Source organism: Gobius niger (assembly GCF_951799975.1).
Source record: "Gobius niger genome assembly, chromosome: 8".
In the NCBI taxonomy this organism is placed as follows: domain Eukaryota; kingdom Metazoa; phylum Chordata; class Actinopteri; order Gobiiformes; family Gobiidae; genus Gobius; species Gobius niger.
The window spans coordinates 1,524,525-1,551,909 of NC_136859.1; the positions used below are offsets into that span (position 1 = coordinate 1,524,525).

The following is a 27,385-nucleotide window of genomic DNA, read 5'->3' on the forward strand; positions in this document are numbered from 1 at the left end:
TTTTAACCTGTTAACCTCCACCTGAACCGACCACATTTTGTCCAGTTTGAGATGATCCAAATCTAAGGCTGCGTCCGAAACAAGCAGATTGGTGAGAGCTCTTACACCAAACCGGATGTGCGTCAGCGTCCACCATGACAAGATGCTTCCGAATTGGTCAGTTAGGAAGTAGTTAGGAAAAGGAGCCTCGATGCTAACTATCATAGCCACTTTAGCATAGGGACCTCTGATGCTAACTATCATAGCCACTTTAGCATAGGGACCCCTGGTGCTAACTATCATAGCCACTTTAGTATAGGGACCTCTGATGCTAACTATCATAGCCACTTTAGCATAGGGACCTCTGATGCTAACTATCATAGCCACTTGAGCATAGGTACCTCTGATGCTAACTATCATAGCCACTTTAGCATAGGGACCTCTGATGCTAACTATTATAGCCACTTTAGAATAGGGACCTCTGATGCTAACTATCATAGCCACTTTAGTATAGGGACCTCTGGTGCTAACTATCATAGCCACTTTAGCATAGGGACCTCTGATGCTAACTATTATAGCCACTTTAGTATAGGGACCTCTGATGCTAACTATCATAGCCACTTTAGCATAGGGACCTCTGGTGCTAACTATCATAGCCACTTTAGCATAGGGACCTCTGATGCTAACTATCATAGCCACTTTAGCATAGGGACCTCTGGTGCTAACTGTCATAGCCACTTTAGCATAGGGACCTCTGGTGCTAACTATCATAGCCACTTTAGCATAGGGACCTCTGGTGCTAACTATCATAGCCACTTTAGCATAGGGACCTCTGATGCTAAGTATCATAGCCACTTGAGCATAGGTACATCTGATGCTAACTATCATAGCCACTTTAGCATAGGGACCTCTGATGCTAACTATTATAGCCACTTTAGTATAGGGACCTCTGATGCTAACTATCATAGCCTCTTTAGCATAGGAACCTCTGGTGCTAACTATCATAGGCACTTTAGCATAGGGACCTCTGATGCTAACTATCATAGCCACTTTAGCATAGGGACCTCTGGTGCTAACTATCATAGTCACTTTAGCATAGGGACCTCTGGTGCTAACTATCATAGCCACTTTAGCATAGGGACCTCTGATGCTAACTATCATAGTCACTTTAGCATAGGGACCTCTGGTGCTAACTATCATAGTCACTTTAGCATAGGGACCTCTGATGCTAACTATCATAGCCACTTTAGCATAGGGACCTCTGGTGCTAACTATCATAGTCACTTTAGCATAGGGACCTCTGATGCTAACTATCATAGCCACTTTAGCATAGGGACCTCTGATGCTAACTATTATAGCCACTTTAGTATAGGGACCTCTGATGCTAACTATCATAGCCTCTTTAGCATAGGAACCTCTGGTGCTAACTATCATAGCCACTTTAGCATAGGGACCTCTGATGCTAACTATCATAGCCACTTTAGCATAGGGACCTCTGGTGCTAACTATCATAGCCTCTTTAGCATAGGGACCTCTGGTGCTAACTATCATAGCCACTTTAGCATAGGGACCTCTGGTGCTAACTATCATAGCCACTTTAGCATAGGGACCTCTGATGCTAACTATTATAGCCACTTTAGTATAGGGACCTCTGATGCTAACTATTATAGCCACTTTAGTATAGGGACCTCTGATGCTAACTATCATAGCCACTTTAGCATAGGGACCTCTGGTGCTAACTATCATAGCCACTTTAGCATAGGGACCTCTGGTGCTAACTATCATAGCCACTTTAGCATAGGGACCTCTGATGCTAACTATCATAGCCACTTTAGCATAGGGACCTCTGGTGCTAACTATCATAGCCACTTTAGTATAGGGACCTCTGATGCTAACTATCATAGCCAATTTAGCATAGGGACCTCTGATGCTAGCTATCATAGCCACTTTAGCATAGGGACCTCTGATGCTAACTATTATAGCCACTTTAGTATAGGGACCTCTGATGCTAACTATCATAGCCACTTTAGCATAGGGACCTCTGGTGCTAACTATCATAGCCACTTTAGCATAGGGACCTCTGAAGCTAGCTATCATAGCCACTTTAGCATAGGGACCTCTGATGCTAGCTATGATAGCCACTTTAGCATAGGGACCTCTGATGCTAACTATCATAGCCACTTTAGCATAGGGACCTCTGGTGCTAACTATCATAGCCACTTTAGCATAGGGACCTCTGGTGCTAACTATCATAGCCACTTTAGCATAGGGACCTCTGATGCTAGCTATCATAGCCACTTTAGCATAGGGACCTCTGATGCTAGCTATGATAGCCACTTTAGCATAGGGACCTCTGATGCTAACTATCATAGCCACTTTAGCATAGGGACCTCTGGTGCTAACTATCATAGCCACTTTAGCATAGGGACCTCTGGTGCTAACTATCATAGCCACTTTAGCATAGGGACCTCTGATGCTAGCTATCATAGCCACTTTAGCATAGGGACCTCTGATGCTAGCTATGATAGCCACTTTAGCATAGGGACCTCTGATGCTAACTATCATAGCCACTTTAGCATAGGGACCTCTGGTGCTAACTATCATAGCCACTTTAGCATAGGGACCTCTGATGCTAACTATCATAGCCACTTTAGCATAGGGACCTCTGGTGCTAACTATCATAGCCACTTTAGCATAGGGACCTCTGATGCTAGCTATCATAGCCACTTTAGCATAGGGACCTCTGGTGCTAACTATCATAGCCACTTTAGCATAGGGACCTCTGATGCTAACTATCATAGCCACTTTAGCATAGGGACCTCTGGTGCTAACTATCATAGCCACTTTAGCATAGGGACCTCTGATGCTAACTATCATAGCCACTTTAGCATAGGGACCTCTGATGCTAACTATCATAGCCACTTTAGCATAGGGACCTCTGGTGCTAACTATCATAGCCACTTTAGCATAGGGACCTCTGATGCTAACTATCATAGCCACTTTAGCATAGGGACCTCTGGTGCTAACTATCATAGCCACTTTAGCATAGGGACCTCTGATGCTAACTATCATAGCCACTTTAGCATAGGGACCTCTGATGCTAACTATCATAGCCACTTTAGCATAGGGAGCTCTGATGCTAACTATCATAGCCACTTTAGCATAGGGAGCTCTGATGCTAACTATCATAGCCACTTTAGCATAGGGACCTCTGATGCTAACTATCATAGCCACTTTAGCATAGGGTCCTCTGGTGCTAACTATCATAGCCACTTTAGCATAGGGACCTCTGATGCTAACTATCATAGCCACTTTAGCATAGGGACCTCTGGTGCTAACTAGCATAGCCACTTTAGCATAGGGACCTCTGATGCTAACTATCATAGCCACTTTAGCATAGGGACCTCTGATGCTAACTATCATAGCCACTTTAGCATAGGGACCTCTGATACTAACTATTATAGCCACTTTAGTATAGGGACCTCTGATGCTAACTATCATAGCCACTTTAGCATAGGGTCCTCTGGTGCTAACTATCATAGACACTTTAGCATAGGGACCTCTGATGCTAACTATTATAGCCACTTTAGTATAGGGACCTCTGATGCTAACTATCATAGCCTCTTTAGCATAGGGACCTCTGATGCTAACTATCATAGCCACTTTAGCATAGGGACCTCTGATGCTAACTATCATAGCCACTTAAGCATAGGGACCTCTGATGCTAACTATCATAGCCACTTTAGCATAGGGACCTCTGATGCTAACTATCATAGCCACTTTAGCATAGGGACCTCTGATGCTAACTATCATAGCCACTTAAGCATAGGGACCTCTGATGCTAACTATCATAGCCACTTTAGCATAGGGACCTCTGATGCTAACTATCATAGCCACTTAAGCATAGGGACCTCTGATGCTAACTATCATAGCCACTTTAGCATAGGGACCTCTGATGCTAACTATCATAGCCACTTAAGCATAGGGACCTCTGATGCTAACTAACCGGTGATTAGGAGCTATGTGCCATCCCACAAGCCACTGCACCAAACGACCCATGAAAGGTTCAGGAGTTAGATGCTGGTGTTAGAGGCTGTAATGTGATGGTTTCAGACGCAGCCTCAAAGCTTCTTGGAAAAAACATCCAAAAAGAGACAAAAACACTAAGTGATTAAAAAAGTGATGAAAAAGCCACAACACAAAAACAATTACGCTAAATGCAACAAAAATGTGCAAAAAAACATATGCTCGGTTAAGGCTAGTGTTGGGGAATAACTAAATACAGAATACTCATTTGGAGTAACTGTATTCTGGTAAAGTTACTTCCATTTGAGAGTATTTACAGTTACTTTCCAAATATCAAGGGAAAACATCCCAGTGTCAGGGACAACATTATTAACCTCTTAACTCCCACCTGAACCGAGCACATTTTCTCCAGTTTGGCTTTACCCCAATCCAAAAGCTTCTGGAAAAAGCTGTGAAAATAGCAACAAAACTGAGACGAAAACAATGATGGAAATGTGACAAAAAGTGATGAAAAATTGATGAAAAAGTGACAAAAATGTCATAAGAAATTGACAAAAAAATGACAAAAATGTGACAAAAATTTGATACAAATTTGACCAAAAAATGTCAAAAATTAGATGAAAAAATGACAAAAAATTTTTTTTTTAAAAATGACAAAAAACTGAAAGAAATGGGACAAAAATGTGATACAAATTTAACCCAAAAATGACAAAAATGGGACAAAAAAATACAAAAAATGATTAAAAATTACAAATAAATTACAAAAATGTGACTTATTTTTTTTTTTTTTTTTTTTTTTTTTTTTTACAAAAAAGTGATTACAATTTGACAAAAAAAATTACAAAAGTGACAAAAAAGTTACAAAAATGAGTTGAACACAAAAAAATGATGGAAAAAAAATCTGATGACGTGAGGAAAAAGATCCTCTCGGTTCAGGCGGGAGTTAAGAGGTTAAGAAAGAACTTTTAATAATATCACATGAATCAAAACGTTTATTTTATTGTTTGATTTGTGGCATATTTATTTTTTATTTATCTCCCAACATGTACAATAGTTGAAAGGCAGATCTGATGTTAAAGGCAGTGTCGATGCGTAAACCCGCTCCATGAAACGCCTGTGAACATGTGGTCGGGGCGCCCTCTGCTGGTCTCCACCTTCTACTACAAACAGAGAAGTCATTTTATTTTGTAAACTCACAAATGATTAAATATTATTGTTAAATTATTATACATTATTATAAAACAGCTAAACAAAAGTGTCTTCCTCCCGCGTCTGCGCTCTGAACCGAGTCCACGTGACCCCGGACGCGCTGTGGTCCTGAATAATTGACCGCATCCGCGTGACCCCTCTCTCCGAGCGCGTGCTGGTGAACCGGAAACGCTCGTGAGGATGCGCCCGTGTCCGCGAGCCGCTCATCCTCCGTCTCCCCGCCTCTCCATCCCTCCATCCCGGCGCGTAACGATGCTGTCCCGGCTGTGAGAGCCCCTGCGCGTGTCCCCGGGTCTGGGGTCTCCGCGGCGCCGGCTGAAGGCGCTCCATGGGCGGGCAGGAGCTGCGGGGGACAGCGGCCTGAGCGCAGAGGCGAGGACCGAGCACCAGGGCCGGGTCTGGGGCCTCGGAGGATGAGCCACAGCGCGCGGGGAGGATATGTGTCGATGTTTCCCGTGACGCTGCGGCGGAGCTCATGATGTAGCCCCTTCAGGACTGAGGTAGGGGGGCAGGAGGTATAGGAGGTATAGGAGGTATAGGTGGTATAGGAGGTATAGGAGGTACAGGCTCATAACTGTTTCTCTCTTAGCCAGTGCCTGTGTTTTGATGCTCACTGTGTCTCATTATGAGGCGCAGACAAACCATCTGACAGATCCTGATACTTTAACCTCTTAACTCCCGCCTGAACATGTTCTCTCCTGTTCTCCATGTTCTCCAAATCTAAAAGCTTCTTCAAAACAGAAGAAAAAAAGAAAGTGAGGATGTGAACGCAACAAAAAAGCGCTAAAAAGTGACCAATAAAGCGACAAAAATGACAAAAACTCAACAAAAAGGTGACAAAAGAGCAGCAGGAAAAGGACAAAAATCGGGCAAAAAAGTGACAATAATCCAGCAGAAAAAAGTGACAATAATCCATCAGAAAAATGAAAAAAATCGGGCAAAAAAGTGCCAATAATCCATCAGAAAAATGACAAAAATCCATCAGAAAAAAGTGACAATAATCCATCAGAAAAATGAAAAAAATCGGGCAAAAAAGTGCCAATAATCCATCAGAAAAATGACAAAAATCCATCAGAAAAGTGACAAAAATCGGGCAAAAAAGTGACAATAATCCATCAGAAAAATGACAAAAATCAGGCAAAAAAGTGACAATAATCCATCAGAAAAATGACAATAATCCATCAGAAAAATGACAAAAATCGGGCAAAAAAGTGACAATAATCCATCAGAAAAATGACAAAAATCAGGCAAAAAAGTGACAATAATCCATCAGAAAAGTGACAAAAATTCATCAGAAAAGTGACAAAAATTCATCAGAAAAGTGACAATAATCCATCAGAAAAATGACTAAAAAAAACAGCAAAAAAATGACAAAAATCCATCAGAAAAAAGACAAAAATCGGGCAAAAAAGTGACAATAATCCATCAGAAAAATGACTAAAAAAAACAGCAAAAAAGTGACAAAAATCCAGCAAAAAATGACAAAAATCGGTCAAGAATATGACAAAAATCCATCAGAAAAAAGTGACAAAAATCCATCAGAAAAAAGTGACAAAAATCCATCAGAAAAAAGTGACAAAAATCCATCAGAAAAAAGTGACAATAATCCATCCGAAAAATTACACAAATCCTCAGAAAAATGACAAAAATCGGGCAAAAAATTGACAAAAGAGCAGCAAAAAAAGTAATCAAAAAGTGACAAAAACACAAAAGGGAAATAAAAGTGACGACAATGGCAAAGAGGTGGGAAATCATTTGGTTTTGGCGGGTGGTAAGAGGTTAATATCCCAGTAATCACTTCATGATACGTGTTATATCAGTTTTCATGCAGTGAATAGAGTTTATTTCTGTGGACAGAGCAGAGGGAGGTCTTGCAGATCCCTCCAGGAGCAACATTATAAACTCCTCTGTTCTGGGGTTTGTTTTTCTGCAGCTCATGAGATTCTGCTCAAATCCATTGTCATTTTCCAAAGTCTCCCAAACCACTTATTTAAAAAGTAGAAACAAACATACTACATTAGTGTTATCGAAACTATGAGGCAAGTGCACATTACAGACACAAGGCACTTCTCTTCCAGCCCACGATGCACCGGTTTAGTTCTGATTTATGAATATTAATCAGCGTTTATTATTTGCAAAATCATCATATTATTTATTTATTTTGCACTTTAGCATAAGTAGTTAAAAAGAACATATATAATAATAATAATAATAGCATGTGCATGGGAGAGGCAACAACACCAGTCCCAAGTAAACATTAAATAAGAATCAGAGTAATGTAAACCCACGCTAAGTCACTACATAGTACAAAAATACAGAGTCAAATACAAATACAATGTGTCAAATATACAACACTCATACAATCATTCCTTTATGAGTCTCTGCTCTGTTTTAGTTAGTTTTTATACATGTATAATGAGGTGAAGATGGATCTGTTTGTTCCAGACTTTAACTCCATCATGTCTGACTGAACGCTGATCACCAGATGTTTTATATAACGGCAGATGAAGGTGCCGTTTTATAGCATAACAATGAACCTAATGGTTATGATGGTTAAAGTATTTATATCAAACATGTTCAAGAGTTTCATTTAAAAAACAAAGGTGCTTTGGAGCCTCAGGTTTGGAAAGAGTCGCTTTCTTTTGTAGAATGAACATTTTGTTTAGGTGGTGAAGTATTTCCCCAAACAATATTACCATAATTAAAATATGGATAAATAAGACTGTTGTAAAGTGTTAACAGACATTTACAATTTACTAGGTTTCTAACTTTACTTATGATTCCAATAGACTGTGAGTTTTCTTTTTGCAAACTTTTTCGACCTTTTCTTCCAGTGCAGTTTATCGTCAATCTGAAAAAACATGTCGATGACACTGTTTATTTCTTCATTATTAATATGAATTTTGATTTGATCTCTGTCATATGTTTTATTACCAGCAAACAACATAACATTAGATTTATTAACATTTATTTCATAGATGTTAATTAAGTCTCAGGAACCTTCCTTCTCTTGAGCCACTTATAACTTTCCAGGTCACGACCCCCAAACTCACTCGGCCAATCACACGGCAGGTCTATTTAAATCAAACTCACTCGGCCAATCACACGGCAGGTCTATTTAAATCAAACTCACTCGTCCAATCACACGGCAGGTCTATTTAAATCAAACTCACTCGGCCAATCACACGGCAGGTCTATTTAAATCAAACTCACTCGGCCAATCACACGGCAGGTCTATTTAAATCAAACTCACTCGGCCAATCACACGGCAGGTCTATTTAAATCAAACTCACTCGGCCAATCACACGGCAGGTCTATTTAAATCAAACTCACTCGGCCAATCACACGGCAGGTCTATTTAAATCAAACTCACTCGGCCAATCACAGGGCAGGTCTATTTAAATCAAACTCACTCGGCCAATCACAGGGCAGGTCTATTTAAATCAAACTCACTCGGCCAATCACACGGCAGGTCTATTTAAATCAAACTCACTCGGCCAATCACAGGGCAGGTCTATTTAAATCAAACTCACTCGGCCAATCACACGGCAGGTCTATTTAAATCAAACTCACTCGGCCAATCACAGGGCAGGTCTATTTAAATCAAACTCACTCGGCCAATCACAGGGCAGGTCTATTTAAATCAAACTCACTCGGCCAATCACACGGCAGGTCTATTTAAATCAAACTCACTCGGCCAATCACGCAGCAGGTCTATTTAAATCAAACTCACTCGGCCAATCACACGGCAGGTCTATTTAAATCAAACTCACTCGGCCAATCACACGGCAGGTCTATTTAAATAATGTCACACTTTTTTAAATGTTGCCAATAAAGTTCTTTAAATGTAGTAAACGTCTCCTGTGTCTCCTGTTTGAGGCGCTGACCCGAACACGCCGCGGTTACCGTGACGATGGGCGGCTCTCTGTCGTCCTGCTGCGTCTCGTCCAGCCCCAAACTGAGGAGGAAGAACCACTCCCGCCTGGAGCCGTACCTGCCCGAGTCCGACCTGAGCCGCGAGGACACGGTCTGCAGCAACCTGCAGCACATCAGCGACCGCGAGAACCTGGACGGTACGGGGGCGGGGTCAGGGGCGGGGACAGGGGCGGGGACAGGGGTCAGGGACGGGGGCGGGGACGGGGGCGGGGACGGGGCGGGGACAGGGGAGGAGACAGGGGAGGACACGGTCTGCAGCAACCTGCAGCACATCAGCGACCGCGAGAACCTGGACGGTACGGGGGCGGGGACGGGGGCGGGGACAGGGGCGGGGACAGGGGCGGGCATAAAATGACAAAAAAAATGACAAAAAAGAGACAAAAAAGAGACAAAAATCCAGCAAAAAAAAGAAAAAAATTCAGAAAAAAAGTAACACAAATCCAGCGAAAAAAGAGACAAAAATCCAGAAAAAAGAGACAAAAATCCAGAAAAAAAGAGACAAAAATCCAGAAAAAAGAGACAAAAATCCAGAAAAAAAAGAGACAAAAATCCAGCAAAAAAAAAGAAAAAAATTCAGAAAAAAGAGACAAAAATCCAGAAAAAAAAAGATGAAAGTCCAGCACGGGGGCGGGGGCGGGGCCAGGGGCGGGGACAGGGCGGGGACAGGGGAGGAGACGGTCTGCAGCAACCTGCAGCACATCAGCGACCGCGAGAACCTGGACGGTACGAGGGCGGGGACGGGGACAGGGGCGGGGACAGGGGCGGGCATAAAATGACAAAAAAAATGACAAAAACTCAACAAAAAAGAGACAAAAATCCAGCAAAAAAAAGAAAAAAATTCAGAAAAAAAGTGACACAAATCCAGCGAAAAAAGAGACAAAAATCCAGAAAAACAACACAAAAATCCAGCAAAAAAGTGACAAAAATCCAGCAAAAAAGAGACAAAAATCCAGCAAAAAAAAGATAAAAATCCAGCAAAAAAAGAGACAAAAATCCAGAAAAACAAGACAAAAATCCAGCAAAAAAGAGACAAAAATCCAGCAAAAAAAAAGATAAAAATCCAGCAAAAAAAGAGACAAAAATCCAGAAAAACAAGACAAAAATCCAGCAAAAACAGACAAAAATCCAGAAAAAAAAAAGATGAAAGTCCAGCACGGGGGCAGGGACTGGGGCGGGGGCGGGGACAGGGGTAAAGGGCTCACAGTGGGGCAGGTAAAGGGCTCACAGTGGGGCGGGTAAAGGGGCTCACAGTGGGGCAGGTAAAGGGCTCACAGTGGGGCAGGTAAAGGGCTCACAGTGGGGCGGGTAAAGGGCTCACAGTGGGACGGGTAAAGGGGCTCACAGTGGGGCAGGTAAAGGGCTCACAGTGGGGCAGGTAAAGGACTCACAGTGGGGCAGGTAAAGGGGCTCACAGTGGGGCAGGTAAAGGGCTCACAGCGGGGCAGGTAAAGGGCTCACAGTGGGGCAGGTAAAGGGCTCACAGTGGGGCAGGTAAAGGGCCTCACAGCGGGGCGGGTAAAGGACTCACAGTGGGGCAGGTAAAGGGCTCACAGCGGGGCGGGCACTTTTACACAGTGACATTATCAGTATTTTCAGTTTATATTTTGCCTAAAGTAACACATCCTCATGAAGTGTTACGAACCATCACTGTGCTCGCCTGGTCCCGCCTCCTTCTCTCTGCGCCCTGTCCCGCCTCCTTCTCTCTGCGCCCTGTCCCGCCTCCTTCTCTCTGCTGTTGGGGCTGTGGCTCCTCCTCCTCCTCATCATCATCACCCCCTTCACAATCAGACCATTCTCTCTGCACTGGGTCATAATAAATGGCTCCATAATTGGCTTGTTGCACGGTGTGGCTATGCTAGCTCCTCTGACCTGAAGGTGTGAGCGCCTGGACTTCCTGTCTGTTTTCTTTTCCTGGAATAATAATCATATTTTCTAAAGATTATGTTGTGGGCGGTGAGTTCCCGGTAGACGATCATTTACTGTGTTCAAATCATGAAGTTCAGATCAGAGACGCCTGTGATCATGAAGGATCGAGTTTGTCTTGAAGCTAAAGGCTAACATGCTATAAAAGAATATATATAAAGGCACTATTTCAAGTTGTGTAAAGCATTAACCGCTTAACTCCCACCTGAACCGAGCACGTTTTCTCGACGAAAACAATGATGGAAAAGTAGCAAAAATGTCACAAAGAAATTGACAAAAAATTGACGAAAAATGACAAAAATGTCACAAAATAATGACCAAAAAATTACAAAAATGTGATAAAATGTGACAAGAAAATTACAAAAAATGTGATAAAAAATTGACAAAAAAGGGACAAAAAATTGATGAAAAAGTGGCAAAAATGTCACAAAAACGTCACAAAAATGTCACAAGAAATTGACGAAAAATGACAAAAATGTGATAAAAATGTGATAAAAATGTGATAAAAATTTGACCAAAAAATGACAAAAATGTGACAAAAAAAATTACAAAAATGTGATAAAAAATTGACCAAAAAAGTGACAAAAATGATGGAAAAAAAAATGACTTGAGGAAAAAAGATCCTCTCGGTTCAGGCGGGAGTTAAGAGGTTAAATTAGCCTTTAGCTTCAAGACAAACTCACTGATCCTCACAAACATAAACGTCTCCTCTATAGAAATATTTCTACCAGGAACTCACGGGTCTGAGCTCATCTTAATGGAAATGAACACGAACAGGAAGTACTAGCGCCCACAGCTTCAGCTCAGAGGAACTAGCGTAGCCACATTGTGCAACAAGCCGATTCCATTTACCCAACACTAAATGCACAGTGTAACGATCTGCTGACGAGAGCGAAAGAGCGAGATCAGCTGACGGCCTGAAGAGACGAGTCCAGATCTTCACCCCAGTGAGGATCTTTAGGATGTGCTTCAGGCTCTCACGAGATCTCACACTGTGGAAGAAGTTTATTAAATTCAAATCTAAAAGCTTCTTCAAAACAGAGGCAAAAAACGAGACGAAAATGAGGATGTAAATGCAAAAAAAGAGAAAAAGTGACCCAAAAAAACGACAAAAATGACAAAAACTCAACAAAAAAGTGACAAAAAAAAGCTAAAAATCCAGCAAAAAAGAGACAAAAATCCAGCAAAAAATAAAATAAAAATCCAGCAAAAAAAAGACAAAAATCCAGCAAAAAAGAGACAAAAATCCAGCAAAAAATAAAATAAAAATCCAGCGAAAAAGTGACAAAAATCCAGCAAAAAAAGTGACAAAAATCCAGCAAAAAAAGGACAAAAATCCAGCAAAAAAAGACAAAAATCCAGCAAAAAATAAAATAAAAATCTAGCCAAAAAAAGACAAAAATCCAGCGAAAAAGTGACAAAAATCCAGCAAAAAATAAAATAAAAATCCAGCCAAAAAAAGACAAAAATCCAGCAAAAAAGACAAAAATCCTGAAAAAAAGACAAAAATCCAGCAAAAAATAAAATAAAAATCCAGCAAAAAAAAAGACAAAAATCCAGCAAAAAAAAGATAAAAATCCAGCAGAAAAAGACAAAAATCCAGCAAAAAAAAGACAAAAATCCAGCAAAAAAAGACAAAAATCCAGCAAAAAAAGACAAAAATCCAGCAAAAAATAAAGTAAAAATCCAGCGAAAAAAGACAAAAATCCAGCCAAAAAAAGAGACAAAAATCCAGCGAAAAAAGACAAAAATCCAGCAAAAAAGAGACAAAAATCCAGCAAAAAAGAGACAAAAATCCAGCAGAAAAAGTGACAAAAATCCAGCGAAAAAAGACAAAAATCCAGCCAAAAAAAAAGACAAAAATCCAGCAAAAAAAGGACAAAAATCCAGCAAAAAAGTGACAAAAATCCAGCAGAAAAAGTGACAAAAATCCGGCAGAAAAAGTGACAAAAATCCAGCAAAAAAGAGACAAAAATCCAGCAAAAAAAGGACAAAAATCCAGCAAAAAAGTGACAAAAATCCAGCAAAAAAGTGACAAAAATCCGGCAGAAAAAGTGACAAAAATCCAGCAAAAAAGTGACAAAAATTCAGCAAAAAAAGATAAAAATCCAGCAAAAAAGTGTCAAAAATCCAGCAAAAAAGTGACAAAAAATCAGCAAAAAAAAGACAAAAATACAGCAAAAAAAGACAAAAATCCAGCAAAAAAGTGACAGAAGAGCAGAAAAAAAGTAAATAAGTGACAAAAACGCATAAGGGAAATAAAAAGTGACGACAATGGCAAAGAGAATGGATTTGGTTCTGGCTGGTGAAAAGAGGTTAAACAACGTCACAGAGAATGAGCTGGAATCAAACTAAAGGCAGAACAAACAGATACTTTTTATCTGTGGCAACATGCTTTATTATTCAGGAAGTGTAGGTCTGCCTGATAACAACAGTTCTGAATGTCTAAAACAGCGGCCCAGGCTCCACAGCACGTTATTGGATTGACCTGAATCAGACAGGACTTCTCTAAAGCATCAGTGGAATGACGCTGGAGTGTGAGCGCCCTCCGTCAGTGGAGGCAGCAGCTCGTCTGGGCCGGCTCCGTCATGTGTTTACAGTTATCACAGATATCCGTGTCATGCGGACGCTCCACATGTCCACGGGCCTCTCAGAGCGGCTGTGCTTCGGCTCCAAACCGGGTCGGGTTTTACCAACAATCACAAGCACACATGCAAAACAACTGCGGGGCTTTGAACTGTCGTGAAGTCACTGAAGGAGGGAAAGACGAGGACGACACCGACTCAAATACAACAAACCCACAGAAAAGATTAGTTAAAAGTCAAAGCCTTGTTGTGAGACTGATTTATATTTACATCTTTCAATAGAACTTCAGAACATTCCGCCTCTGGGTTAAAACAATATACTTTAATTGCTTTAAATTGGTTAAGAACATTTTATTATTATTATTTTTAGGTCAGGTTTTTGTGCTAAATTGGACACATTTTTTCATAGTTTTCATTTGAAATAAGATTTTACACTGCAAAAAGTGCCCGACTAAAAACAAGGAAAACAATCTTAAAATAAGACGTTATGTCTTGTTTTAAGGAAAACATTCTGCCAATGGGGTCAGCATGTTTTTCTGGCTAAGAATTCTTATTTCTAGAATATTTTTCTCATCATAAAACAAGAAAGAAACACTAAATTTAAGCAATTAAACAGCTAGAATTAAGCAAAATGTGCTCAGAAAATGGAATAATTTAAGGAAAACATTCTTATTTTGTGAAAAATTGGGGGATGTTTTACTTAAATGTTGCTTGATTTAAGTAAAATGTTCTAAATTACACACATTTTTCAGCAAAATGTTCTTATTAAATACTAATATTTAAGGAAAATATTGCCGCGCCCGGGGTCCCGTCTCCATGATGTGGAGCCAGGCTGATGGTCAGAATCACCTACTGGAGGATTCACCTATTGTACATGCAAAAAAAAGATAAAAATTTAGCAAAAAAAAGATAAAAATTCAGCAAAAAAAAGATAAAAATGCAGCAAAAAAAAGATAAAAATTCAGCAAAAAAAGATAAAAATTCAGAAAAAAAAAGAAAAAAATCACCCAAAAAAAAAAGATAAATTCAGCAAAAAAAAGATAAAAATCCAGCAAAAAGAAGATAAAAATTCAGCAAAAAAAAGAAAAAAATTCAGCGAAAAAAAAGACAAAAATCCAGCAAGAAAGTGACAGAAGAGCAGAAAAAAAGTAATAAAAAAGTGCCAAAAACGCATAAGGGAAATAAAAAGTGACTGGATGAAAGTGAATGGATTTGGTTCTGGCGGGTGGTAAGAGGTTAGACAACGTCTTGTTTTAAGGAAAAACTTCTGCCAATGGGGTCAGCATGTTTTTCTTGCTAAGAATTCTTATTTCTAGAATATTTTTCTCATCATATAACAAGAAAGAAACACTAAATTTTAGCAAATAAATAACTAGAATTAAGCAAAATGTGCTCAGAAAATGGAATCATTTAAGGAAAACATTCTTATTTAGTGATAAATTGGGGGATGTTTTACTTAAATGTTGCTTGATTTAAGCAAAATGTTCTTATTAAATACTAATATTTAAGGTATATTTAAGGGACCCACCTCCATGATGTGGAGCCAGGCTGATGGTCAAAATCGCCTGCTGGAGGATTCACCTATTGTACATGCAAAAAAAAGATAAAAATTCAGCAAAAAAAAAGATAAAAATCCAGCAAAAAAAAGCTAAAAATTCAGCAAAAAAAAAGATAAAAATCCAGCAAAAAAATAAATAAAAATCCAGCAAAAAAAGACAAAAATCCAGCAAAAAAGTGACAGAAGAGCAGAAAAAAAGTAATAAAAAAGTGCCAAAAACGCATAAGGGAAATAAAAAGTGACGACAATGGCAAAGAGGAGGGATGGATTTGGTTTTAGCGGGTGGTAAGAGGTTAGACAACGTCTTGTTTTAAGGAAAAACTTCTGCCAATGGGGTCAGCATGTTTTTCTGGCTAAGAATTCTTATTTCTAGAATATTTTTCTGATCATAAAACAAGAAAGAAACACTAAATTTAAGCAAATAAAGCTAGAATTAAGCAAAATGTCCTCAGAAAATGGAATAATTTAAGGAAAACATTCTTATTTAGTGAAAAATGTGGGATATGTTACTTAAATGTTGCTTGATTTACGTAAAATGTTCTTAATAAATACTAATATTTAAGGTATATTTAAGGGACCCACCTCCCTGATGTGGAGCCAGGCTGATGATCAGAATCCCCTGCTGGAGGATTCACCTATTGTACATGTTTTAGTGGTAGACACGGGGAGAACATGCTCCACACAGAAAGGCCCCGTCCTGGTGGGAATCGAACCCGGGACCTTCGAGCTGTGAAGCTGAGGCTCTAACCGCTGTGCCACCGTGCCGCCCACTGTTAGATGTTCTTACCGGCAGTGACTCAGCAGCTAACGGAGCTGTTCCACGGCTTTTTTCTGCACTTTTTATACTGTTTTTAGCTAATGTCAGTCAATGGAAGTGTATGCTAACAGCTGCAAAGATGGCGGATCTCCATGGTAACTGTAGAAAACACGTGCCTCAGCAGCCACAGACCTGGTGAGGACATGTTGGGATCACACTTCCTCTTGTGAATGAACCACGTGGAAATAAAGGCGTTAAAGCTCCGCAGTGTGGCTTTAAGTTTCCCGTTGGTGTGAAGGAGGGATCTTTACGGCCGCCCTGCGTCTGTACCGTGGCGTCTGAGCCGTGGCGTCTGAGCCGTGCATGTATTATGTAAGAGAGAGGATCCGGTTTCTCCGCTCGGATCTGGGTCAGTGAGCGGTGAAAACGTGTTTACAGCCAACACCAGCCTGACAGGGAAACGCCCAGATGCCCTCCCACCCCCCAGCACACACCACAACTCAGAAACGTATATGACACAATATAAATTTGATATGTTTTTGCCAAAAATTGCACTGAAATGTAAAAAAAAAAAAACGAACCTGAAGAGCATTTTCTCCAGGTCAGCTTTACCCAAATCCTGTAGGCCAGTGTAACGCCTCATTTGAAAGATAAGATCTACAAAACTCATCTAAATGGATCTTTTTCCTCACGTCATCATATTTTCCAACTTTTTTTTGATGGAGGGGATTCAACTCATTTTTGTAACTTTTTTCAATTTGTTGTCTTTTTTTGTCACATTTTTTTTCATTTTTCCGTCACTTTTTCATCATTTTTTTTTTTTCATTTTTTCGTCACTTTTTTTTTCTTTTTTTGTCATTATTTTATTTATTTATTTTTGTCATTTTTTTGTCATTTTTTTTTCTTTTTTTGGTCACATTTTTTGTCCCTTTTTTGTCACATTTTTTGTCATTTTTTTTGTCACTTTTTTGTCACATTTCCATCATTGTTTTCGTCTCAGTTTTGTTGCTATTTTCACTGCTTTTTTCCAGAAGCTTTTGGATTGGGGTAAAGCCAAACTGGAGAAAATGTCAGTTCAGGTGGGAGTTAAGGGGTTAACACCTGAAAAATTATGTAATTGTGGATTTTTCCTTTATGTCACTCATGAAAAAAAAAGTTCAGTTTAACCTCTTAACTCCCGCCTGAACCGAGAGCATTTTCTCCAGTTCAGCTTTACCCAAATCCTGTCGGCCAGTGTAACGTCTCATTTGAAACCTAAGACCTACAAAACTCATCTAAATGGATCTTTTTCCTCACGTCATCAGATTGTTTTTTGGGGGGTTTTCTATGGAAGCCCGTTTCCGCCATGGTAAAAAATAAAAGCCCAACGGGAAGTCGAAATTACGAGATTTAAACTCGAAATTTCGTGTTTTAAACACAAAATTATGACTTTAAATCTCGTAATTTCGACTTCCCGTTGGGCTTTTATTTTTTACCATGGCGGAAACGGGCTTCCATAGTATTCAACTCATTTTGTAGCATTTTTAATTTATTTTTTTTGTCCATTTTTTTGTCTTTTTTAGTCATTTTTTTTGTCATTTTTTGTCATTTTTTTGTCCATTTTTTGTCTTTTTTGGTCACATTTTTGTCTTTTTAAATCTTTTTTTTGCCTTTTTTTGTCTTTTTTTGTCTTTTTTTGTCTTTTTTTGTCTTTTTTTGTCTTTTTTTGGTCCATTTTTTGTTTTGTTTTTTTGTCATTTTTTTGTCACATTTTTGTCATATTTTTGTCTTTTTTAATCTTTTTTTGTCATTTTTTTTGTCATTTTTTCGTCACTTTTCCATCATTGTTTCCGTCTCAGTTCTGTCGCTATTTTCTCACCTTTTTTCCAGAAGCTTTTGGATTGGGGTAAAGCCAAACTGGAGAAAATGTGCTCAGTTCAGGGTTAACACTTGGAAAATGATGTATTTGTGGATTTTTTCCTTTATGTCACTCACGAGCGTCGTGTTTTGTTCCAGAGCTGAATCTGACGTCGAACCCGTCGGACCATCCCCGGGACAACACCCTGTTCCTCAGCAAATCACACAACGACGGTCAGTCTGGCTTTGTACATTTACTACACACAAATCTGCTTTTTATGGTTTTATTTTGCCAAACACAAATGAGACTCTTCGGCTTTGTATCGTTTCAGTCTCAGTCTCAGTTGTGCCCGTTCGAACCGGTGAGTGCTCACTGCGCTCTGGCGCCCCCTGCTGTTCCTCTCAGCTCTGCTTCGATCTCAGTTTCCGACTGTGTGCCGCAAAGTCAGACAAATCGAGACGTCCAGACACTTTGCCACAAACAATGACTTCAACAATGACTGGATTTACCAGAAACGTCTGAGTGTCCAGTATCGGTCGATCTGACTTTGTGAGAAATATCTTTGGAATCATTTCGGGATCTATCCATAAAATATAGTGTACGTTTTCAGCCATTTTCAGCGACGAAAGTGTGAAATCTTTAGTCTCCAACACAGAAGACCCCAAGTCTCTGTCACTAGATGGAGCCCTGGGCGGCCGCCTGGGTCGCCTATGCGTCGATGTCGCTGCGAGAGTGGAAGGAAAACGGCCCTAAAGTTTAGTAACATCTGCACACGCGCCCTAATCATTCAGGGTTAGACCAGGGAGCGCCTCCGGAGTGTGGACTTGGGGTCTGTTGTTCTTTGGGTCTGTTGTTCTTTGGTCGTTGTGTCTTTGGGTCTTTGGGTCTTTTGTTCTTTGGGTCTTTTGGTCTGGGTCTGTTGGTCTTTGGGTCTGTTGGTCTTTGGGTCTGTTGGTCTTTGGGTCTGTTGTTCTTTGGGTCTTTGGGTCTTTGGGTCTTTGGGTCTTTGGGTCTTTGGGTCTTTGGTCTTTGGTCTTTGGGTCTGTTGGTCTTTGGGTCTTTGGTTCTTTGGTCTGTTGGTCTTTGTTCTGTTGGTCTTTGGGTCTGTGGGTCTTTGGGTCTTTGGGTCTTTGGGTCTGGGTCTTTGGGTCTTTGGTTCTTTGGTCTGTTGGTCTTTGGGTCTTTGGTTCTTTGGTCGTTGGGTCGTTGGGTCTTTGGGTCTTTGGGTCTTTGGGTCTTTGGGTCTGTGGGTCTGTTCGTCTTTGGGTCTGTGGGTCTTTGGGTCTTTGGGTCGTTGGATCTTTGGATCTTTGGATCTTTGGGTCTGTGGGTCTTTGGGTCTGGGTCTTTGGGTCTTTGGGTCTTTGGGTCGTTGGGTCTTTAGTCTTTGGATCTTTGGTTCTTTGGTCGTTGGGTCATTGGATCTTTGGGTCTTTGGGTCTTTGGGTCGTTGGGTCTTTGGGTCTGTGGGTCTTTGGGTCTGTGGGTCTTTGGATCTTTGGGTCTTTGGGTCTGTGGGTCTTTGGGTCTTTGGGTCTTTGGGTCTGTGGGTCGTTGGGTCATTGGATCTTTGGGTCTTTGGATCTTTGGGTCTTTGGGTCTGTGGGTCTTTGGGTCTTTGGGTCTTTGGATCTTTGGGTCTTTGGGTCTTTGGGTCGTTGGGTCTTTGGGTCTGTGGGTCTGTGGGTCTGTGGGTCTGTGGGTCTGTGGGTCTTTTGGTCGTTGGGTCTTTAGTCTTTGGATCTTTGGGTCTTTGGGTCTTTGGGTCTTTGGGTCTTTAGTCTTTGGGTCTTTGGGTCGTTGGGTCTTTGGGTCTTTGGGTCTTTGGGTCTTTGGGTCTTTGGGTCTGTGGGTCTGTTCGTCTTTGGGTCTGTGGGTCTTTGGGTCTTTGGGTCTTTGGGTCTTTGGGTCGTTGGTCGTTGGATCTTTGGATCTTTGGATCTTTGGGTCTGTGGGTCTTTGGGTCTGGGTCTTTGGGTCTTTGGGTCTTTGGGTCGTTGGGTCTTTAGTCTTTGGATCTTTGGTTCTTTGGTCGTTGGGTCGTTGGGTCTTTGGGTCTGTGGGTCTTTGGGTCTTTGGGTCTTTGGATCTTTGGGTCTTTGGGTCTGTGGGTCTTTGGGTCTTTGGGTCTTTGGGTCTGTGGGTCGTTGGGTCTGTGGGTCTTTGGGTCTTTGGGTCTTTGGATCTTTGGGTCTTTGGGTCTTTGGGTCGTTGGGTCTTTGGGTCTGTGGGTCTGTGGGTCTGTGGGTCTGTGGGTCTGTGGGTCTTTTGGTCGTTGGGTCTTTAGTCTTTGGATCTTTGGGTCTTTGGGTCTTTGGGTCTTTAGTCTTTGGATCTTTGGGTCTTTTGGTCTGTGGGTCTGTTGGCCTTTGTGTCTTAGGTCTTTGGGTCTTTAGTCTTTGGATCTTTGGGCCTTTGGGTCTTTGGGTCTGTGGGTCTTTGGGTCTTTGGCTCTGTGAGTCTTTGGGTCGTTGGGTCTTTGGCTCTGTGAGTCTTTGGGTCGTTGGGTCTTTAGTCTTTGGATCTTTGGGTCTGTGGGTCTGTGGGTCTTTGAATCTTTGGGTCTTTGGGTCTTTGGGTCTTTGAATCTTTGGGTCTTTGGGTCTTTGGGTCTATGGGTCTTTGGGTCTGTGGGTCTGTGGGTCTTTGGATCTTTGGATCTTTGGGTCTTTGGGTCTGTGGGTCTTTGAATCTTTGGGTCTTTGGGTCTTTGGGTCTATGGGTCTTTGGGTCTATGGGTCTTTGGATCTTTGGATCTTTGGGTCGTTGGGTCGTTGGGTCTTTAGTCTTTGGATCTTTGGGTCTTTGGGTCTTTGGGTCTTTGGATCTTTGGGTCTTTGGGTCTTTGGGTCTTTGGGTCTTTAGTCTTTGGATCTTTGGGTCTTTGGATCTTTGGGTCTTTGGGTCTGTTGGTCTTTGGGTCTTTGGTTCTTTGGTCGTTGGGTTGTTGGATCTTTGGGTCTTTGGCTCTGTGGGTTTTTGGGTCGTTGGGTCTTAGTCTTTGGGTCTTTGGGTCTTTGGGTCTTTGGTTCTTTGGGTCTTTGGGTCTTTGGGTCTTTGGGTCTTTTGGTCTTTTGGTCTTTTGGTCTTTGGTTCTTTGGTCGTTGGATCTTTGGGTCTTTGGGTCTTTGGGTCGTTGGGTCTTTAGTCTTTGGATCTTTGGGTCTTTGGGTCTTTGGGTCTTTGGATCTGTGGGTCTTTGGGTCTTTGTGTCTTTGGTCTTTGGGTCTGTGGGTTTTTAGTCTTTGGATCTTTGGGTCTTTGGGTCTGTGGGTCTGTGGGTCTTTGGGTCTTTTGGTCTTTTGGTCTTTGGTCTTTGGTCTGTGGGTCTTTGTGTCTTTGTGTCTTTGGGTCTTTGGTCTTTGGTCTGTGGGTCTTTGGGTTTTTGGGTCTTTGGTCTGTTGGTCTTTGGGTCTGTTGGTCTTTGGGTCTGTGGGTCTTTGGGTCTGTGGGTCTTTGGGTCTTTGGGTTTTTGGGTCTTTGAGTTTTTGGGTCTTTGGTCTTTGGGTCTTTGGGTCTTTGAGTCTTTGGATCTTTGGGTCTTTGGGTCTTTGGGTCTTTGTGTCTTTGGTCTTTGGGTCTTTTGGTCTTTGTGTCTTTGGTCTTTGGTCTTTGGGTCTTTGGGTCTTTGGGTCTTTGGTCTGTGGCTGAATGACTTTAATAACTCATGTTTTCTCCTTTTCTCTCTGTGCAGTTCGAGACAAACGGAAGAGCCTTTACATCAACAACGTGAGTGAGATCATTAATTAGATTAAATAAACGTGAGATCATTAGATGAGATTTAGATCGTCATGAACATCGCCCCAAACGCCTCCAAACCTTTTTCCGTTTCCTTTGTTTCGCAGAACGGAACGACCCGCAGGAAGTACAGCTCCTGCTCCACCATTTTCCTGGACGACAACACCGTGAGCCGACCGCACCTCAAATACACGGTCAAATGGTGAGGCCCGGCGCCTAGTGTACATGTTTTACGGAGTCATAACAGGCCTTTTCTCTCCACAGTTTGTGTCTGGCCATTTACTACCACATCAAGAACAGGTGAGGAGCATTTCCACCTGTATCTAAGAACATGAGAGCCTGTGTCTGATCTGTGTGCTGTGGCAGGGATCCAGACGGAGCCATGCGGCTGGAGATCTTCGACGAGAAGCTTCACCCCCTCACAGTGAGTCAGTGTAACATGAGCTAAAATGTCCAGATATTTTAATCGACTAAAATAAGACTAAATAAAAATGAAAAGGAGAGACTAAAATCATCCAAACTTCTACTGACGGTCTGAAAAAGCCTCATATCATTTAAATTCACTGCCAAATGAAAACAGGAAATATTAAAACTCTCCCGGGCCGCATGTCTGAGACGCCTGCCCATAAGCCCGTGTTTAACCTACAGTCACAGCACGTGTTGTGTGTTTTTCTGCAGAAACACGAGGTTCCCATGGACTACGATAAGCAGGACCCGGAGCAGAAGCAGATCTACAGATTCGTGCGGACACTGTTCAGCGCCGCTCAGCTGACGGCCGAGTGCGCCATCGTCACACTGGTCAGAGCCAAACGTCCTCACCCTCGTCTGCACCTGCCGGGGTTCAGGGGGAGGGCGGGGCTACAGCAAAGAGAGGGCGTGGGGTTGGTGTCAGGATTGGTGGGGGCACTTAAACTCCCGCCTGAACCGAGAGGATCTTTTTCCTCACGACATCAGATTTTTTTTTTCATCTTTTCAACTCATTTTTGTAACTTTTTAGTCATTTTTTTGTCATTTTTTTGGTCATTTTTGTCACATTTTTGTAATTTTTTCGTAAATTTTTTTAATCACATTTTTATCATTTTTTTGTCAATTTTTTGTCATTTTTTGTCAACGTTTTTTTTTTTTTTTTTTATTTATAACATTTTTGTCACTTTTTTGTCACATTTTTATCCTTTTTTTCGTCATTTTTTTTATTTTTATCAATTTTTTTCATTTTTTTGTCACATTTTTGTCATTTTTTTCGTCAATTTTTTCCGTCAATTTTTTGTCATTTTTTTCGTCAATTTTTTTATCAATTTTTTGTCATTTTTTTGTCACATTTTTGTCATTTTTTCATAAATTTTTTGTCAATTTCTTGTGACATTTTTGTGACATTTTTGCCACTTTTTCATACATTTTTCGTCACTTTTTCGTCAATGTTTTCTCCCTTTTTTGTCACATTTCCATCATTGTTTTCGTCTCAGTTTTGTCGCTATTTTGTCACCTTTTTTCCAGAAGCTTTTGGATTGGGGTAAAGCCAAACTGGTTCAGGTGGGAGTTAAGGGGTTAAATAAAAGGTAAATAATGCTTAAAACTAATCTCATTTCTTAACATTTAATACTATTATGCTGTATATTTTTGTAACTATTAGCCGTATTGGCATGGGATTAGAATGACCTCAGGTAAAAAGTAAATATTATGAGTTTCTGATCCCGTGTGAATCTGCCACGTCAGGGGAAATATTCTCCTGATTTTTACGTTCAGGGTAATTCTGCAAACTCCTCAGTCTCAGGTGGTTCCAGAGTCGAGAGAATCAATATGTCGGAGTTTGGAAAGTTTAACCAGTGTAATGAAGTTTTAACACAGTTTATTTATGTCCCTGCTCAAGCTATAGTAATAATATCATTCTATCAAATTCTTACAATGACTAAAATGTATTTTTTTTATTAATTAACTCCTTAACCCCTGCCTTCACCAAGTCCATTTTCTCTGCTTCAGCTTTACCCAAATCTAAAAGCTCCTCGACTGGAGCCTACAGGCCAGTGCAACACCTCATTTGAAATATAAAACCTACAAAACTGATCTAAACGTCTCATTTTTTTGTTGCGGTTTTGTTGAGTTTTCATCATTTAAGTTTTGTTTTTGTCGCTCTTTAGATGCTTGTTTATCAAGAACTTTCAGATTTGAGTACAGCCAAACTGGAGGAGATGTGTTGGTTCAGGTGGGGGTTAAGAGGTTAAATTCCAGGTGAAAGTTCATAGACCCTTAGCCTTAGTGTCTCCCCTTAACCCCTTAACTCCCACCTGAACCGAGCACATTTTCTCCAGTTTGGCTTTACCCCAATCCAAAAGCTTCTGGGAAAAAGCAACAAAACTGAGACGAAAACAATGATGGAAATGTGACAAAAAAGTGACGAAAAATTGATGAAAAAGTGGCAAAAATGTCACAAGAAATTGACAAAAAAGTTACGAAAAAATGACAAAATGTGACAAAAAAATGACAAAAATTTGATAAAAAACGGATGAAAAAATGATAAAAAACTGACGAAAAATGACCCAAGAAAAAATGAAAAAAATTTGACAAAAATTTGACAAAAATGACAAAAAAATGACAAAAAATTGATAAAAAATGACAAAAATGTGACATAAAAAATGCTACAAAAATTTGATAAAAATTTGACAAAAAAATAACAAAAAAATTGTCCAAAAAATGACAAAAAATGATAAAAATGTGATGAAAAAATGGATGAAAAAATGACAAAAAAAAGACAAAAAATGACCCAAAAAATGACAAATAAGGTACAAAAAAGTTACAAAAATGAAAAAAATGAGTGAAAAAAATGTGATGACGTAAGGAAACAGATCCTCTCGGTTCAGGCGGGAGTTAAGAGGTTAAATCCCCGCTCTCTCGTTTTGGACGTGGTCACTTCCTGCTCTCTGGTCTTGTGATGAATCCCTCTGGCTCCACAGACGGCAGATCTTCTCCTCTCATTCCCCCGTGTTCCTCTGCTCAGGTTTACCTGGAGCGGCTGCTGACCTACGCGGAGATCGACATCTGTCCGGGGAACTGGAAGAGGATCGTCCTGGGCGCCATCCTGCTGGCGTCCAAAGTGTGGGACGACCAGGCGGTTTGGAACGTGGACTACTGCCAGATCCTGAAGGACATCACCGTGGAGGACATGTGAGACCAACCAGGGCGTACTCCTTTATCAGGCCAATAAGAAACGGGACATTTAACGTAACGGTGGCACGGTTTAGTATTGATCTGGTACAAAACCCCCACAGAAAACAAACTAAATGTAATGAATCTGGTCATTTATGAAGCATTTACTCCAGTAGCATCTTCTTCCCTCATACAGTTCTGATCCATTTGACCGACCTGATGTAAGATCTTTGCTTTTTCAAGTTATTTCAGTTTTATTGGAGGCTCAGACTTTAGCTCCGTTTGTTCATGGATTTTCTTCTGTCAAACACTTAAAATCATTCACTTCTATATTCAGGTGAGACTCACTACTAGGGCTGTGCAATTAATCGAAATTCGATTACGATTTCGATTACAACAGTAAACGATTACAAAATTAGCATAATCGCAAAAAATCGATTATAATTTTTTTTATTTTGTTTTTATTTTGTTTTTTCAAAGAAAAAAATTGCCTTTTTTTTCTAATTTTTAATTTTTGGATTTTTGTCACTTTTTTGATGGATTTTTGTAATTTTTTTGATGGATTTTTGTCTTTTTTTGATGGATTTTCGTCATTTTTTTGCTGGATTTTTGTCATTTTTTTGCTGGATTTTTTTCTTTTTAATGGATTTTTGTCTTTTTTTTTTATGGATTTTTGTCTTTTTTTGCTGGATTTTTGTCTTTTTTTTAAATGGATTTTTGTCATTTTTTTGATGGATTTTTTTCACTTTTTTGATGGATTTTTTAAAGGCAACAAATAATCGTTTGAATAATCGTGATTTCAATTATGACAAAAATAATCGTGATTATTATTTTTTCAATAATCGAGCAGCCCTACTCACTACATGCAAAGTGACATACTGTATGTTTAGCCCTTATGATTTTGAAGATTTTGAAAATACACTGTACACCGTAATCATCGAAATTATAACAAAGGCTTGACATTTGTCACTTTGCAGGTCATGAGTCTATATCATATATTAGTTTCACAGTTGAACCTCTTAACTGAACCGAGAGGATCTTTTTCCTCACGTCATCACTTTTTTTTTGTGGGGTATTCAACTCATTTTTGTAATTTTTTGTCATTTTTTTGTCACATTTTTGGCATTTTTTTGGTCCAATTTTTGTCACATTTTTGCCATTTTTTTGTCACGTTTTTTGTCATTTTTTGTCACATTTTTGTCATTTTTTGTCATATTTTTTGTCATTTTTTGTCACATTTTTTGTCACATTTTTTGTCATTTTTTTGTCACATTTTGTCACATTTTTGTCATTTTTTGTCACATTTTTGTCATTTTTTGTCACATTTTTGTCATTTTTTGTCACATTTTTGTCATTTTTTGTCATATTTTTTGTCATTTTTTGTCACATTTTTGTCATTTTTTGTCACAATATTGTCATTTTTTGTCACATTTTTGTCATTTTTTGTCACATTTTTGTCATTTTTTGTCACATTTTTTGTCATTTTTAAATCACAGTTTTTTTGTCATTTTTAAATCACAGTTTTTTTGTCATTTTTTGTCACATTTTTGTCATTTTTTGTCACATTTTTTGTCATTTTTAAATCACATTTTTTTGTCTTTTTTTGTCATTTTTTGTCACATTTTTGTCATTTTTTGTCACATTTTTTGTCATTTTTTAATCATATTTTTGTCACATTTTTTGTAATTTTTTTGTCCAATTTTTATCACATTTTTGTCATTTTTTTGTCACATTTTTGCCACTTTTTCATCAATTTTTCGTCACTTTTTTGTCAATGTTTTCTCACTTTTTTCTCACATTTCCATCATTGTTTTCGTCTCAGTTTTGTTGCTATTTTCACTGCTTTTTCCCAAAAGCTTTTGGATTGGGGTAAAGCCAAACTGGAGAAAATGTGCTCGGTTCAGGTGGGAGTTAAGGGGTTAATCACAGAAATAAATAAACTTTTTCTAATTTTCTAATGTTCCGAGTTTCACCTGTATTCCAAAAATACTGGCCTCACTGCACATAACTCCACGACTCAACACAGTTCCAAAAATGTAACCGTTTCTCTCCTAACATAACGTTTTATTTTGAAGGAACGAGCTGGAGCGGCACTTCCTGGAGCTGCTGCAGTTCAACATCAACGTCCCGTCGAGCGTTTACGCCAAATACTACTTCGACCTGCGCTCGCTGTCGGAGACCAACAACCTGAGCTACCCGCTGGAGCCGCTGAGCCGGGACAAGGCGCAGAAGCTGGAGGTAAAACCATGACATAAACTCTCGGATCTGCACAGGAGCCGCTTCAAATCTGCCTCTCCTTTTCCAGGCGATCGCTCGACTCTGCGACGACAAGTACAGGGAGGCCCGACGAGCCGCGAGGAAGCGCTCGGCCAGCGTCGACAACCTCTGTGGGATCAAATGGGTCCCAGCGATTCTGTCCTAACGAGTCCTGCAACTACTACTACTACTACTACTACAGCTACTACTACAACAGCTACTACTACAGCTACAACAGCTACTACAGCTACTACTACTGCTGCAGCTCCTCCCCAAACCCGAGAGCCAACACCAAAACTTTACCTGGAATCTCCCGCCTTTATGGAACCAAACCGCACCACTATGGAAACTACTTTCTACGAGAACTACTTTACCACAAGCACTACTTTTACTCCAGTACTTCACCTGCTACTACTGCCATACTGGACGCGAGCGAAAGG

At 40.2% G+C, this 27,385-nt stretch overlaps 1 protein-coding gene across 2 annotated transcripts; it reads left to right on the plus strand.

Moving 5' to 3' along the window:
* Window positions 1-9,118: 9,118 nt before the first annotated feature.
* Window positions 9,119-27,200, plus strand: LOC306966317 (cyclin-Y-like). Of its 2 annotated transcripts, XM_079561039.1 has the most exons (11): window positions 9,119-9,287; window positions 17,969-18,043; window positions 18,142-18,171; window positions 21,505-21,539; window positions 21,656-21,750; window positions 21,813-21,848; window positions 21,915-21,972; window positions 22,227-22,346; window positions 24,541-24,707; window positions 26,765-26,927; window positions 26,995-27,200. In XM_079561039.1, the coding sequence occupies exons 1-11, from the start codon at window positions 9,128-9,130 to the stop codon at window positions 27,109-27,111; spliced, it is 1,056 nt and encodes a 351-aa protein (XP_079417165.1). In that variant the 5' UTR covers window positions 9,119-9,127; the 3' UTR covers window positions 27,112-27,200. The 2 variants fall into 2 exon arrangements, with proteins under 2 accessions (XP_079417165.1, XP_079417166.1); XM_079561040.1 differs by lacking the exon at window positions 18,142-18,171.
* Window positions 27,201-27,385: the final 185 nt, after the last annotated feature.

What these genes read in the sequence shown, in the direction of transcription:
- LOC306966317 (XM_079561039.1), top strand. Translation starts at nt 9,128, where the DNA reads ATGGGCGGCTCTCTGTCGTCCTGCTGCGTCTCGTCCAGCCCCAAACTG. An exon ending in AGAAGCTTCACCCCCTCACA is followed by an intron (nt 21,973 to 22,226) that starts GTGAGTCAGTGT and finishes GTTTTTCTGCAG; the next exon opens with AAACACGAGGTTCCCATGGA. An exon ending in AGTGCGCCATCGTCACACTG is followed by an intron (nt 22,347 to 24,540) that starts GTCAGAGCCAAA and finishes TCCTCTGCTCAG; the next exon opens with GTTTACCTGGAGCGGCTGCT.